The 14,246-nt window shown below is 39.0% G+C and overlaps 1 protein-coding gene across 1 annotated transcript in view; it reads right to left on the bottom strand.

The window, feature by feature from the left end:
- Positions 1-348: 348 nt before the first annotated feature.
- The window catches only part of CHN2 (chimerin 2), a 158,320-nt gene continuing 144,422 nt past the window's right edge, over positions 349-14,246 (bottom strand). The window contains exons 10-13 of the mRNA XM_053946126.1: positions 13,341-13,418; positions 6,810-6,947; positions 5,827-5,932; positions 349-2,211 (exon numbers count right to left, since the gene is read on the bottom strand). Coding sequence (XP_053802101.1) covers positions 2,040-2,211; positions 5,827-5,932; positions 6,810-6,947; positions 13,341-13,418 — 494 coding nt within the window. The 3' untranslated portion in view covers positions 349-2,039. The remainder of the gene's footprint in view (positions 2,212-5,826; positions 5,933-6,809; positions 6,948-13,340; positions 13,419-14,246) is intronic.

The following is a 14,246-nucleotide window of genomic DNA, read 5'->3' as shown; positions in this document are numbered from 1 at the left end:
CTGACCGGAAAAAAATAAAGAAAACCATTGTTAGTCAAATGTATGTGTTCAAGAGTGTGGAAAAACACTCTGATGGCATTGATTCTTGGATATTGATTAGATTGATGTTGGGATTCATTGCTTGCTTGAAGTTTTGCATAGAGGTGGTTCAGGGTGGTCTCTGAAAATAAACGTGTGCATGTGCTTGGCTGTGGTAGTATGGGCAACCTAGTGCCAATCTGAAACTGCAACATGCGGTAAAACTGTTCTAAATTTTTGAGCGGGAAAGTTTCCAGCAATGTCACAATGGTAATTAGTAATTGATTTTTGTTTGGCAGCTTGCCATGTAGTCAGTGACAGACACCAAAACTCTTTTAACACATTTAATGGGATTTTTCCTTCCATTTACACTATCATAAATTACAAAGCATATTTCACTTCACAAAATAAAACCATTTCCAGATCATTTTTATGACAGTATTAAGTAGTACATAACCTACAACGAACAGTCCTGTACAAGGCAGGAGGCTCTATGGAAGTATTGGGAACTCAGACTATTTAGCGCTTGCTCTGCAATCTGGGTTAATTTATCTAGCCCTTAGTTATTTCTCTAGAAGACGACAAATTTACAGTCATACCCTCTACCTCTCTTCATTATCATAGTTACACATATTTTTCAATTTGAATAGAAACATGTGCTCCCTGAAATAATTCAGGAAACTGCATCACTGAGTTACCAAGCATGTGATACAAATGATCAAGATGAGGGAGTATTAGAAGTTTTTTTGTACTGAAAATTGAGTTTGGTAGTGAAGTATGTTGATTTTCTATGCTTGCAGAAACACTTCATGCTGAGAAACAGTTTTAACATTAGGAATAAGTTGCAGTTAGACTACAAACTCTGTAGGTCAATGTTTGTGAGGGGAGAAAAATATTAAAATTTGGTAATAATTAAATTTACCAGCTCCCACATGTCCTACACATTTTGTCTTTCTTTTTTTTTTTTTTTTTTCTAACAAACCATCAGGAAACACATTCAAGATAAATACCTACAATTTTAGCAGATTTACTGTACATTTATAAATAGAGAAACATGACAAAACATAAGTCAATTTTTACAGAAAAACCAAATCCTTCATCATTCACCCAAAAAAGTGCTGACTTTCAACAAGGCCAGAAAATATCCAGTGTCCCAGCATCACGTAACTTATATATTACTGTAATCCAAGAAAAATCTGGCATGTGAAACTGATACTACCACCAGGACTTAAAAAAAATTCTCAAGACCTTATTTTACATGGGAGAAAAAAAAAAAAAAAAGAGAGAATATGTTATATGTTTTGGGAAATAGCAAATAGCTAGATGTGTACAGTCCTAGGATGCTAGTGCCTAAATGCAAAGAAACCTAAGGAAAGCTGAAATATGCCCAAGAAAGGTATTCACCTTTAAAACACTTGCAATGGAAGAGGTATGTCAGGATAATACTGCATTAGTGGCAATTGTTTTCAATATATCATAGCAAAAATGCAGGAAATAATTACGTGAAAATAATCAATGCACCGCATTGATTTATAGTTTGCTAAAATAAAATGCCATTCTTTCAGCTAGGTAAAGTAAAAATATCTTTATAATATAGGTTCTGTTTCACAATTGACATATATAATTACGTCTCATGAAGAAGGAAAGGTATAGGCATATACAAGTAACACTGATTAAGTACCTTTTTGCTTCTCTAGCCATATTAAAATATGTTTTGTGTTTCTTAATAAGTTAACAATAAAATTGTTTGAAACTTCTCAAAACAAATATACATCTGAGGCAAGGCAAAAGATACAAGGTAAGAGGATTTTTTCTGACCTTCTTTTTCCCTTCTACAAAGAGGCATATGTCTATGAGACATAGGCTTTCCCTAAACATTTTGGCATCCATCTGCAACTTTGCAGAAATTGAAGTGCAGTCAAGGAACTCTTCCTTTCTGTTTAAAAAAATTGAAAGAAATGTTGTTTGTACTTCAGACTAATTATCTTAAAACAAATGGCTTTGAAGATATGCCTCTCTGACTAGAAGAGAACATCTTCATTTTCTATTAAAATCTGCACAATTAACTTCTGGTACCGCATGTCGTTCAGTGTAGCAAGGGTACTGTCCTCTGGAGGTCTCATTAAAGTAGGTCCAAACACTATTCCCAGGTTTTCAGCATTCATAAAATTCTCCTTTTCATGCAAGGTAACCCTAAAATAAAAAAAAATAATAAAAAAAAAAAAAAAAAAAGAAAAAAAAAGAAAGAAAGTAATTAGTTGCTTGCTTTCCAGAAAAAAAAAGAATATCTGCATCACTGTCTGTAGTCTTGCTTCACATCAAGCACTGGTATGTAGACATTTTTCATTTTTCTCGATACAATAACTGTTTTACAGCTCCATATTGTTACTTTTTCAGAAGTACAATGCAGCTGCGGTGGGACTGCAATTTTTACTGCCTTTAAACACCTCTCATGGGCCTCTTCAGTCATTTTTCCATGTGACTGTCTGTTAGGGTGTAAGAATTAGTGGCAATTGCTTTTTTAAAAGCATAATCATGATTTAAATAGTGATGTATGGAGCAGTCCTCTATGCTAGAGTAACTCTCTGGCAGGTTGGGCTTGGTGTGTATCACATAGGGGGTGAGGGTGTGCTCCACAAATACAGGCACAGATTTTCCTTAGACTACCAAGGCTCCCAGACATGATTCCAGCCTGCAGGAACCCACCCCTTCACATGGATTTTCTGCCTTGCTGGCTGCCTCAGGCCAACCAGGAGCTGAGTGATTCCAACTCGTTGTTACACTTCAGGAGTAGGCTGAATCCTGCACCTGCCTGGAGAGGTGGCTTGCTTAAACTGGGCTGCTATAAATGCCATCTATCCTTGACAGAGAGCAGAGGCATTTCAGGGAAGAGCCCAGGTTGTTTTGTTTGCTGACATAGGTCCTATAATGTAAATGCAAGAATAGATGGACTGCTTGTGGCTGAAGCAAAGAAAGGTCACTAAGGATTGGCCAAGCTGCAGAGAAGTCAGCCCTGTATGGAAAATCAGGCCTCCTGGAAAATGCAAGTGTTCTCAAGGTTTCCCTCCAGGTAGCAGTGCTGGATCACATCAGTGTTGTCCTGTTTGAGTGGCATATTGAGTTCAGTCCTGAGAGTGCTCTTGCACTGTAGTGTTGGACAGCCACAGTCCCTTGATCCATCATGGTCCTTGATCAGTCATGGACCAGACATTTCCTGTGAGAAGTACAGCCTGGATAAGGTTTCACATCTCCTTCATACACTACTCTACCAGGGTGAAGCACATCTAGTTTTGGAGACAGCTCTCCTGGCAACAGCTGAGGCCTTCCCTAGCCATGGCAATTCCCAGCTGGATTCACTCATGCTGTCACAGGAGCACAAAGTGGCTGAAACCAGAAGTACTCTGGACTTCCCTTGTTTGCAAGGCACTTGTACGACTTGGTTGTGCTTCTGCTGTTGTCGCTCTGCAAAGAATGGCTCTGTCACAGAAAAATGCTGTTCCTCTTTGCTTTCAGGACAGAAATCCATTAGTACCCCTACTCACAGATACATCCTCATCTTCTAGCACATATGTTAGATGTGCTTTGCAAGGAGCAAATACAAACCAAGGCTGTGAAGCTGAAGCCACCTCTTCACCTTGAAGCTGAAGCAATTGTATGTCTGACACTCTGCTTTTCCTCTGTGCATGTATGCAGCACAGATGTTCAACAGCTGTGCAAAGCTACACAGATCTTACTAGCACCTCTGTTCAGGAGTGTGGGGCTTGCTGCACAGCTGGGGTGAACACTGAGAAGATTCAGAGCTTGACTGCAGTGTCAGTGTGGATTGAGTTGGATGTATTTCACCACATGGGGGACTGCTCATGCTATTGCATTTCCTTCAGTTTTGAGCAAAAAGTTATCAGGAAGGTAATTAATTGACCGACAAACTCATTTTTTTGTTGCTGATGTTGTCCTCTGCTGATTTTCCTGTGCTTTTAACAACTCTGGAGTTTCTTTTCAACTGAGAAACAGCGGTGGTGTAGATGCTGTGACCCTGCAGTCCTTACATAGACTCCCTTATACTGGTGCATGTTTTATCCATGCAGCAAGAGTCCTAGGGGGTTGAAATTGGAACTCTGTGTTTAATCTACAGAACAGCACAGTCTGAACCTTAATGATTCTTTCCTTTCACATTCAAATCTCTCCAGCAGATTCTCCATAGGAACTGAAGTACACTTCATTCCCATGCAGACACCAAAAGCTACAATTTGGGAATGGAGAGGAAACTCATTGCGTGACTTGTAGATATTTGAGAGAGGAAGCCTAATCAGCACTTCAGACTCTTTCTGCCTCATCAGTAGTTCAGCTCAACAGCTGAACCAAAGCCTGGACTGCAGTTAATGAGAAGCAGGAAGATATGTCCATACATGTATATTAAAAATTTGCTGCCAGGATATGAAAGTACTGATTCTATGTGCAGGTCACTTTTCTATAGCCTCCACAGGCCTTCTTAAAAGCTAATGTGAGTCACCATCAGTTGTCCATGCATACATACTGACAAGGGTGGGTATTTGCACATCTCATTTCTGCAGAGTCCAAAGAAGCTCCTGCATGCCCAGGTAATGTTCCATCAAGGGGAAAAATTACTCAATTGTAATGACCTGAGCTGATTCAAAATGAGGAAAAGTCTCTGCATAATGAGAACCTGGTAGAGCATGAAATGCACTTCACAAGAGTTCTCTGATGCAGCTTTATGTGAATTGAGGCCTTTTTAGGTTGGCATTAATAGTGCAGATGAAACCCAAGAAGTACTCCACATTTATGGCTGTGTTGCAAGTAGTGGGACAACTAAGAAGAGATCAGTGATTTTCTGAATAAAAGGTCAGTAGCTTTTTTCCTCCTTTATCCCTTTTCCTGTTGTTTCCAAGTAGCAAAGTTTAACCAGAGACAAGGAATAACTTGGGCAATATAGCCATAAATGAAGGCCTGCTTTGAGATGACAGCACCAGTCTGTACTCAGCTTCAGTTTAAAAACCGACAAAGAAGACCTCTTGAGGCATGTAAATACCCAAAGCACCAAAGTAGAGTTAGCATGGTTTTGAAAAACAGTTTTGCTTGAAATTAATGGAAGTGATGGACCCTCTCTGGAGCAGTCCTTAATTTTTCTAGGTACCTAGCTGAAAACTTGGAAAACTTGGAAGTACTCCTAAGTACCTTAAAAATTAAATTTAGGCACTTTTGAAAATTCTGTATGCCTTATGAAGCCTCTCATGGATGTCTTATGTATGCCTAAAGAAGCTTTAGAAAGCAAATGAGGCAGAACTTGTTTAAAACCAGGAGAGATATAACTGGGACCTGTATTACTTTTACTAGGCATATAAAAATAGGCCCTGCTTGGTTCTTGGCTTCCTGTGATGTGAGGAAACAACTCATGAGATAGCTCTTTCCTTTTAGGGCTGTTGTTCAAGAAGACAAAACAGGAGGTAAGGGGAGGCAGAAGCAAAACATGGGCTAGTGCTGCTTCACAGCAGTACATCTCTGGAGTACCCACCATTGGGTATTTTTCAGATATTATCTGCCTTAGAGAGGGGTGACAAATGTCAATTAACTCTTGAAAGGTTTGAAATAATATGCCAGTAAAAGGATCTCTGCTACTTAAGTGGACAGCTTATATGCACTTATACAAACAGCTTGTCTGCTTATCTGTAACATTATTGGTTTAGAGGCAGTGCTAATGGAAGCTTTATTAGGATTTTCTGTAATATTTCTCTTTCAAAGCAGAAAATTGTTAAGCTCTTCAAGAATTACCCTGCATGTCAATTAACTCACTTTTTGAGATGAATCATTAGGTATCTAAGTGTCTCGTAGTGAGCAGCAGGGAGTAACATCAACACTTCATGTATTGCTTCTAGTCGTTCATCAGGATTGGAGATTTCTGTAAAAACACCAAACGGGATTAATGTTAATAGGGCTTTCCATGTGTACACAGCAATAAATCAGGAAGATAACTTATTATTATGGAATCATTTACAAGCCATTGACTGTGCTTGCAGGGATAAATATTGTGCTCATAAATGTGACACTTGTCAGCAATTTCTACATCCTCAAAAAAAAAAAAAAAGGGTTTTTAAAAGAAATCAGCAACAAAGACTTCCCAGGAGTTATCTCCATAGTCCATAGTCTGTAGCTCTGTCTACAGGTCTGTCCAGGTACAGTACCCGAGCTTTGTTAAGTGCTTCATGCCCAGTGCCCGTGCTCTTCTGCCCAGAACTGCCTATTTAAAATATTACAAAAGAGTATTTTCATTACCCCTCAAAACTAGATGGGAGTGTAGATATATGACTTTAGGACACTATGCTTGAATATGTAGGTTTAGCTAGAGATTGAAATGGCATGGAATTACTTCAAGGTTTCTCAATGTATTTAAATATGTAGGTATGAATGATACCTACATATACTGAGCATCAGTGCTCATTTAGAACTGTTTGGCAATCTCTCTAAAATTTTTTTAGATTTAGCAGGATTTACACTATTTTTTTATCTTGACATACAAAAAGACACTGAAACCACACTTTCTGATACTAGTTGCTTATTTTGATACCATTCATTTGCTTTTATTTTTTTTTAACCTGAGTGACATCCCATCTGATGAACAATCAGGCAAAAGCTTCATGTGAATAAAGGACATGGCAGAGAAGGAATGAAGACAGCACCCATCCTTCCAGTTTTTTTCTGTCCTTTCCTTTAACATGGACAGCTTTACGGATGGGAAATGTAAATAAAGGTTGGTACAAATGCTAAGCACTACTTACTTGCTGCCTCTATGAACTTGGAATAGGTGTCATACGTGATCACAGGAATTGGTAAGTCTCTGAAATAGAGCTTCAGTGCTCCAGCAATGATGTTTATGTCTGGATAAATGCTGGCAGAAATATCAGCCTTGTCACCATCTAGAAAAGGAGGAAGAAATCTGTTTAAAACCACCCTAATTTTGAGGGAAGCAAGGCTAGTCTTCTAAGTCAGATTTATTGTGTGCAACCTGAAAAGAAAATCAACCTGAAAGTGCTTGGAAGGCTTAAATGAGAATATATTGCTACCAAGTTTACAGTATATCAGTGAGGAATGGTAGTTTCTTTATGTTTTAGTAAACAATTTATTTGCTCACGTCTTTTGGAGGGGCTGGTGATTACAGCATCCATATCTGCAGAGTATCACCTCAAACATACTGTTTTAATGTTGGATGAAAAAAACATGTTAATAACATATTTCTTGCATTTAGCCCATTTATTCACTGAAACTAAGCTATTAATAATTTGTTCTGACATCATATTTTCCATCTGCAGATCTGTGCACAGATAAAAATCATATTTTTATCTGCACTTGGGGAAAGACAGGCATGGAGAAATAACATAAATTTCCAGTCACCCTCAGGAGACTAGTAGGAAAAATCAAGAAACATCCAAATCTTACATATCTTGTACCAACATAACTATAGTGATTAGCTGAAAAGAAAGCTGTCTTATTTTATGCTATCTTCTACTATCTTAATATTTGACTTATTTATTTATAGCAAAGATCTGAATTCAAATAGGCATGCTAAGGAATTTAGCTATACAATTATTCTGAAATGTGCATCACAGGTTTTTTAAATTAATATGGATACTTGTAATGAATAAAATGATAAACAGATGAATTATGCATCTAAAAAGGCATACATTTTGTGTGTCGCAATATAACAGTTAGTCAGAACTCTATGAAAGAGCACTTTTAAACACATGAGCTTAAAGTTTACAGGTGTTGCTGCGAAGTCCTGGCTTGCAAAGAGTGAAATTACAAAAAGTAGCAGCAAAGTAGGAGCACTATAATTTTTCAAGTTCAAATGACTACCTCTGTTCTGTGCTACCTAGTACCCTCATGACCCACATTTTTTCTCTATATCAAGAAATTCTGCTTTCCTCCCTTCCTGGGACCTCTCTATCTTGGCAGTCTTCCAGTAGAAAGATGGTCAAGTACAGGGTGTGGCTGTCTGGATTTAACCCCCAGCTTTACCTCAGGCTTCCCTCAGGACAGGTGGGGCAGGTGAGGACCACATGGTGAGTGGAGTGACACAAGGTTCTGCCTGCTTGTGCAGCTGAGAGGGGTTTGCTGTGTCTGCCAGGAGATGCAGGCACAAGCTTGGGCTGTTACCAGCAAAGTGCTGACATGTTGTAAAGCCATTGCCTTGCTTGTCTCACAGTGACAGTGCTTGTGGACATACCCTGGTACAGACAGATGAGTGGGGTGCTTGATACCAAGATGGAGATAAAGGCTTTCACAGCACAGTAAAAGAGTTTATATTGATTGCAGACATTTTATACAAACCTATGGCATTAATCTTTCAGGGATACGTCCTGTCCAATGTATGCACATAATTCTCATTAAGACTAATAGCACTACATGTTCTCATCAAGAGGAGATTATATGCTTAAGTGTTTAAAACAAACAGCCTTTCTTGATGCAGCTGAGCAGTCTGAATACATCCATCAGCATTTAATTTAATACAGCATCAATAAGCCCTAGGAGGATGTTTGCACTGCCCCAATCTTTTGTTTAATCCACACATTCCAGGCACGGTGGCATTAGTCTTGTAAAGCTTTGTGTGGAGAGCTCTATTTAATTGATGGACACTGTGCACTCAAAACTCTCCACTGAAAACAGATACCTCCAAGCAGCCAGCAGCTGCATCAGAACAGATACAGCAAAGCACAAGCTTACATCTATTATCCAGGTCACCAGTATACTAAATGGAAGTGTTATTTATTTAGTACTTTTACAAAGCAGCCCAGCAAGCTTCCTTAAAGGGGCACTTCAGCTTGAGGTACTTCAAAATACAGTGTACTTCAAACATAACTCTTATTTGCATATGTGCTTACTGTAGGAAAAATTATGAATTCCTGAGTCAAAGATTTTACTCTTCTCTTCAGAAACAAATACACATCCATTGGAAATGCACTGAAGTTTATTTTAAAGTGAACCCAGCAATTATTACCTGTTGTAATATCTGCACATTTTTGCAGCAGATATGTAGGGACTGGTGTGTGTATGCATATATGAATTATATGTGGTTTACATGGTACCTTCTGCATTACCACAATAATTTTTTTTCCTCTTCAATACAGGAACTTTTTCAGATTGTAGTTGGCATTTTCAGTAAAATTGCAGCATCCATATGTTAATATAGGGTTTTTTTTTATATTTTGGATTACAAACACATAGTAAATTTCAGCTTTACAAACCTAATTCTACCCAAACCCCATAATTTCTCTCTCTTTGTTAGTTTGACTCTCAATGTATTTTGTTGTATTATGTTGAAATCTGAATATCTCAAGAAAAATAAAGTTTTTATTCTTTTCCTTAAAGGTTTCAGATGATTTCGGATGCCATAGAAATTATCAATAGTTCATTACAGAATGAAATAGAATAAGTATTACATTCTTAAAGCCTCACCAATGCCCTCTGAATACCGAATTAGGTTTTATTTAAGTTCCTTTCTCCTAAGTGTTTTTTTCCATTGCACAACCTTTACCACGCTAGCATGCTTCTTTTAGTTTTTTCTTGGATTTGGCATTTGTAGGTTTTCAGCTACACTGGCAAAAGAGTATGATTCAGGATGCCTCTAAGTGCTCATGTAATATTTAACAGCATAATATTTTTAGCCAGTGTATTGTACTAGCCAGTTGTACAAACAAGTGGGGGGACAGAATGCGGTGGTGACAATGGCAGCTCTGTGGATAAAATGCACAATGGCTGTTCTCTGGATGCCACAACGCCACAGCTCAACAATGCTGACAGAGAGCAACTGTCATTCTACAGCACCAACATTCACTAGATTAAATAAATCCACATTATTCCCCTCCTTCTCATTACAAAAATCACTAAAATGGAACATTGTCAATGCCTCAGAGAGCCTAATGCTAATTTACAGTAGGGGTATTTACACTGCTTGGGCTTTGGAAGGCAGTTTAAATCAGATGAGGACCAACTTCACCCTTTTTTAAAACCAACTATAACAGCTACATTTGGCCCAAGTAATATTATGTGGGATGCTATTCTCTTCCAGAGATGGTAACTTTTTTCTGTTCTTGCTGTGATTCTTTGGAAGCACCAAGTGACTGCCTCTTTGTCAAGGCAGAATTAGTCAGAGGGAGAGCTGGCTGCTCTTCATTGCACCCCTTCAGCTGCACATGAGATCAGCAGGAGAGGTCCCCCACGGCCAAGTCAGCTCCCATGTCTCATCCTCCTGTATCCTGCTGTCTTCTGGCCCCTGTGGCTTGATGAGGAACTTGGAACCAGAACACTTGATGGCATTATTTGAAGGATGCATCCTGCGCATTTAAAATGGGAGGACTCCTTGCCTGTCTGTTTTCAAACCCTTTTACTCAATGCTGTATTTCTGGACATGTGAAAGTGTCCTGGAATTTATCCAGGTGCCTGGGGACTGACTCAGAAACTAAGGGCAAGGAGGGACCTCTAGAATGCTGAAGTGCAGTGTTCTGCCACTGCAGGCACCTTCTTGTAAACCCTACAACTTCCATTTATAAAACTAGCTAATGGGTTTTATCCCTGCTCTTATAGAAGGTTGTTTGAAAGCCTTGTTTTCAGATGGTTAAAAAATGGTCCTTAAATTGTTAAATGAAATTTATTCCTGGCCAGTGTACATCCTCCAGTAGTGTGCCAAGACTGTCAATTAGATTAAAGAGTTCTCTTCTCTGGTTCATACCCCTGCTCTCAGCAGCTCCTTTGACTATCTGCCCCCCCAAAAAAAGTTAATTTCCTGTAATTTTAATTTTCCTGTAATTTACTTTTTTTTTTTTTTTTTTTTTTTTTAGTTTCTTTCCTTTAGTGAATGTGGAAATACAAATTCTGTAAAACCCTCACAAACTTCACTTTTTGGACAGAAAATTAAATTTTCACAGAAAATTTCCAAGTGGTGTTGAAGACAAGACCTTCCACCTGGCAGTCAGATCCTTTCTTTCTCAGCTCTTTCACCTGGGACAGAGAACTGGGATAATCCTCATTCTTGGGATTGTTCACTCTATGCTGCTCTGGCTTCTAGTACTAGTAGAGTTAAGAGGGCAACAGAAAAGCAGTGTGTTCCTACCTATGGGGCTGGGATGCAAAAGAGAGGGTGGCATCCCTGTCTCTCTAAGGATCTGACAGGGAAGCAAGCCCTGAGCTCTCAGGTTGGAAGTGTTTTGCCAATTCAAACTGCTGCCAGGTGACAACCACCTTCAAGCTGCACAGCCCACAAGACAGAACAAAAAAACACCCTATTTTGTTTTTCTTTGAATCATTTCCTGTAAAATTCTCAACTCTTCCTGCTTTTCCACCCCAGTTCAGGGAGAAAACATTTTCAACACAGGAAAGTGTTGAAAGTTGTCAGCTTCTGGTCCCCGCAATACCCTAGTTCTCTAGCTCGTAACAGGATTATGTTTTTTATTCTCCTGCTTTAATTCATGCCTTTTTATTAATGGCAACACTCTTTCCTTTCTTAGCCCTTTCCCCTCATGAAAGTTTTAAAAAAATGAAGACACAGATTTTGGTCTATTCCTGTCCAGTGGCCTTCCCCACAGCCTTTGTATGCAAATTCTGTTCTTTCTTTCTCTGCTTTCATGTTTATCCATGCTTTTTTTCCCTTTGGAAATCCAATGCTGCTAGTCACTTCCTGTTTCTAGGTGCTGCTGCCTTTTTAAATCACACTTTCTTCCTTGCTGTGGGAAGAAAGTGTGTATTGCCAAGTGTGTATTGCCATCAATTATGCCAGGAGTATACTTAATAAATAGGCAATAAACTGAAGTGGCTCCAGTGGTTCAAAGCATTTGCAAAGGAACTACAGCTGCAGCAGTGTTGAAGTCATGCTCAGACATAAATTTAAATCTGCTTTCTCCCAACTCTTCCATCTAAAACCCATTCCTCTCCTGGGTTTCATCCAGGTTGTTACAGTTAAACGAAAATTAACACACAGAAAAAGAGTTTGCCAGGCCAGATCTACCTGCAGGGAGCAGAATGGCACCTATGAGGACTGTGAGCCTCCCAGGATTATTGCTGCATGTGGCACATCTGGAACACTACCTTGCCATGATAGCAGTCATATCACTGTGCATCTCTCTGGCCCAAAGAATGGCTGACCTATGTGTGTGTATGCATATGTTCACAGCATCCAACATATTTTAAAATATGTATTATTTTTTAAAGGATATTTCAGGATGAAAACAGCCAGTTTGGAAATTCCTAGCTGGACTTTCTTTATGGAGCTGTCTGCATAACAAACTGCCTCCAAACAAGAAATGTGCAGGCACAGCAAGTATAAGATGTGTCATCCACAGAATTTGCTGGCCTTTGTAGCCTCCCCTGGAGCCCCCACATCTCCTGCCCATGGGCCCCCTGGGCCCTCAGTCCCTGCCTGAGTGACATCACAGCTGTCTCCAGCTGCACCATGCTCACTACCCTGACCCACAAGCTGACTCTCTGGCTTGACCTGGACCTGCCTCATACCCATGGACTTGTGATCACAGGGCTGTGTCTGACCCTATTCCCTACCATGGCAGAGGAAATACCTGAAAAAATTAAGTAGGAAGGAAACCACTATTTATGGGAAATTTGAAGAATATTTATGTAACTTCTCAAATATACTTGCAAAGGTATTTTCTATTAATGGAGGCCCTACCCTGTTGCTCACTTAAATACACACTTAAAGTTAGTCCTGTGTGCAAAGACTCTGTGCATGACCAGAACCAACATAATCAGCTCAATCGATTCAGAAGGGCAATGAGGATGGTAATCAGGCAGTGTTTTAACTGTTAGTTTTTCAATATGCTGTACAACTGATCTCCTCAATGCCCCTCTCATCTGTTGTTCAGATGCAATCACGTGCACAGTGGTGCAGTGCTTTCTACAAGGCTACATGCAGAAGGACTTCCCAGTTGGAATTCCTGGTCCTTAAACTCATAAACAGATTATTGTATTGTAAAGTGCTGAGTCTATTAAAGACAGGACTAACGACTTTCCCCTGGTACCATCTATGCTCACACTTGAATTGGGACCTAGGCTGTGCTGCTAGATTGAGCAGTTGTCCAGTACCCCACTTAAACACTAATACTTCACGTTTAATTATTCCTTCCAACTATGAAATATAATTTCTCCTTATGAAAAGGACTACAGATCACTTTAAACTCAGAAAAGACAGGTTATATGCATATATGTCAGTTTCATTACCATGGTGCATATATAAACCCTGAAAGATCTGAAATGTCCTAGAACTGAAAGCTTAGATTAAAACTGTACAAGATTAAAAAACGGTGTACCTCGATCAAAGGCCATTTTCACATCTTCAATGTGCTCAGTGAAGCCTGAAACTCTATAGAGGCCCTCGGACTTTAAACCTGAAACAAAAAGTTCTTGTTAACTTAGCTTCAGTAACCAACAGATATTTAGGCTTAAGAACAATAAAGCAAGAACAGCAGACCTACTAAGCAGTGCAAAATGCTATTTGTAATGGGAAACTGGAGCAGTTAAGGAAAGATCAAGATGATGTCAAAAATTTTTTTTAAAGGATTAAAGCATTTTAGAATTTATACTTTCTGATTTTATTAGGTACATGGTTGATTTGATTATGTTAGAGAAAAATACTGCAATTTGCTAATGGTGAGGCATGTGATGTTATTACGATTTATTCATTTTATGTAGGAGATTTTCCTGGATTTGGCTATAATTAATAAAGCTTTAGAGGTCTCCGTTCCTTTTACCAGTTGCCGAATGATAAATAGCAATGCAAGTAAAAGACTGCCTTTCCCTATGAGCACAATTTTTTCCTGTTTTGCTGTTCAGTTTTTACTTATACACAGCTGATAGATGTGCTGGATGCAGTTCTTCCCCACATCAGTACATCCCTTCTACAGTTTCACCACAAGAGATCTGCTCACTTGCACAACTCTTGCCCCGTTGCTCCACACCAACATGAAATGCAGGGCAGTTCAGCAGAGCAAACCAAGTTACACATACATTATTAATTTCAATCCCCAAATCCCTTATTGTAACTATGCACTGTGCTAACCTACTTATAAGTTCCAATATTCTTTGTCTTCTTAAGAACAAAATCAGAATCTTTCATAGCTCTATGACAATTAAGGAAAGAAATATAAAGATGTTGAAAAAACAGAGAGCAGGCAGCAGATTTTTTCTCAATCAATAAATGTACAAGTAAGTGATTA

The sequence above is a fragment of the Vidua chalybeata genome, chromosome 1 (assembly GCF_026979565.1).
Source record: "Vidua chalybeata isolate OUT-0048 chromosome 1, bVidCha1 merged haplotype, whole genome shotgun sequence".
Lineage (NCBI taxonomy): Eukaryota > Metazoa > Chordata > Aves > Passeriformes > Viduidae > Vidua > Vidua chalybeata.
This window is presented reverse-complemented; position numbering and strand designations above follow the sequence as displayed.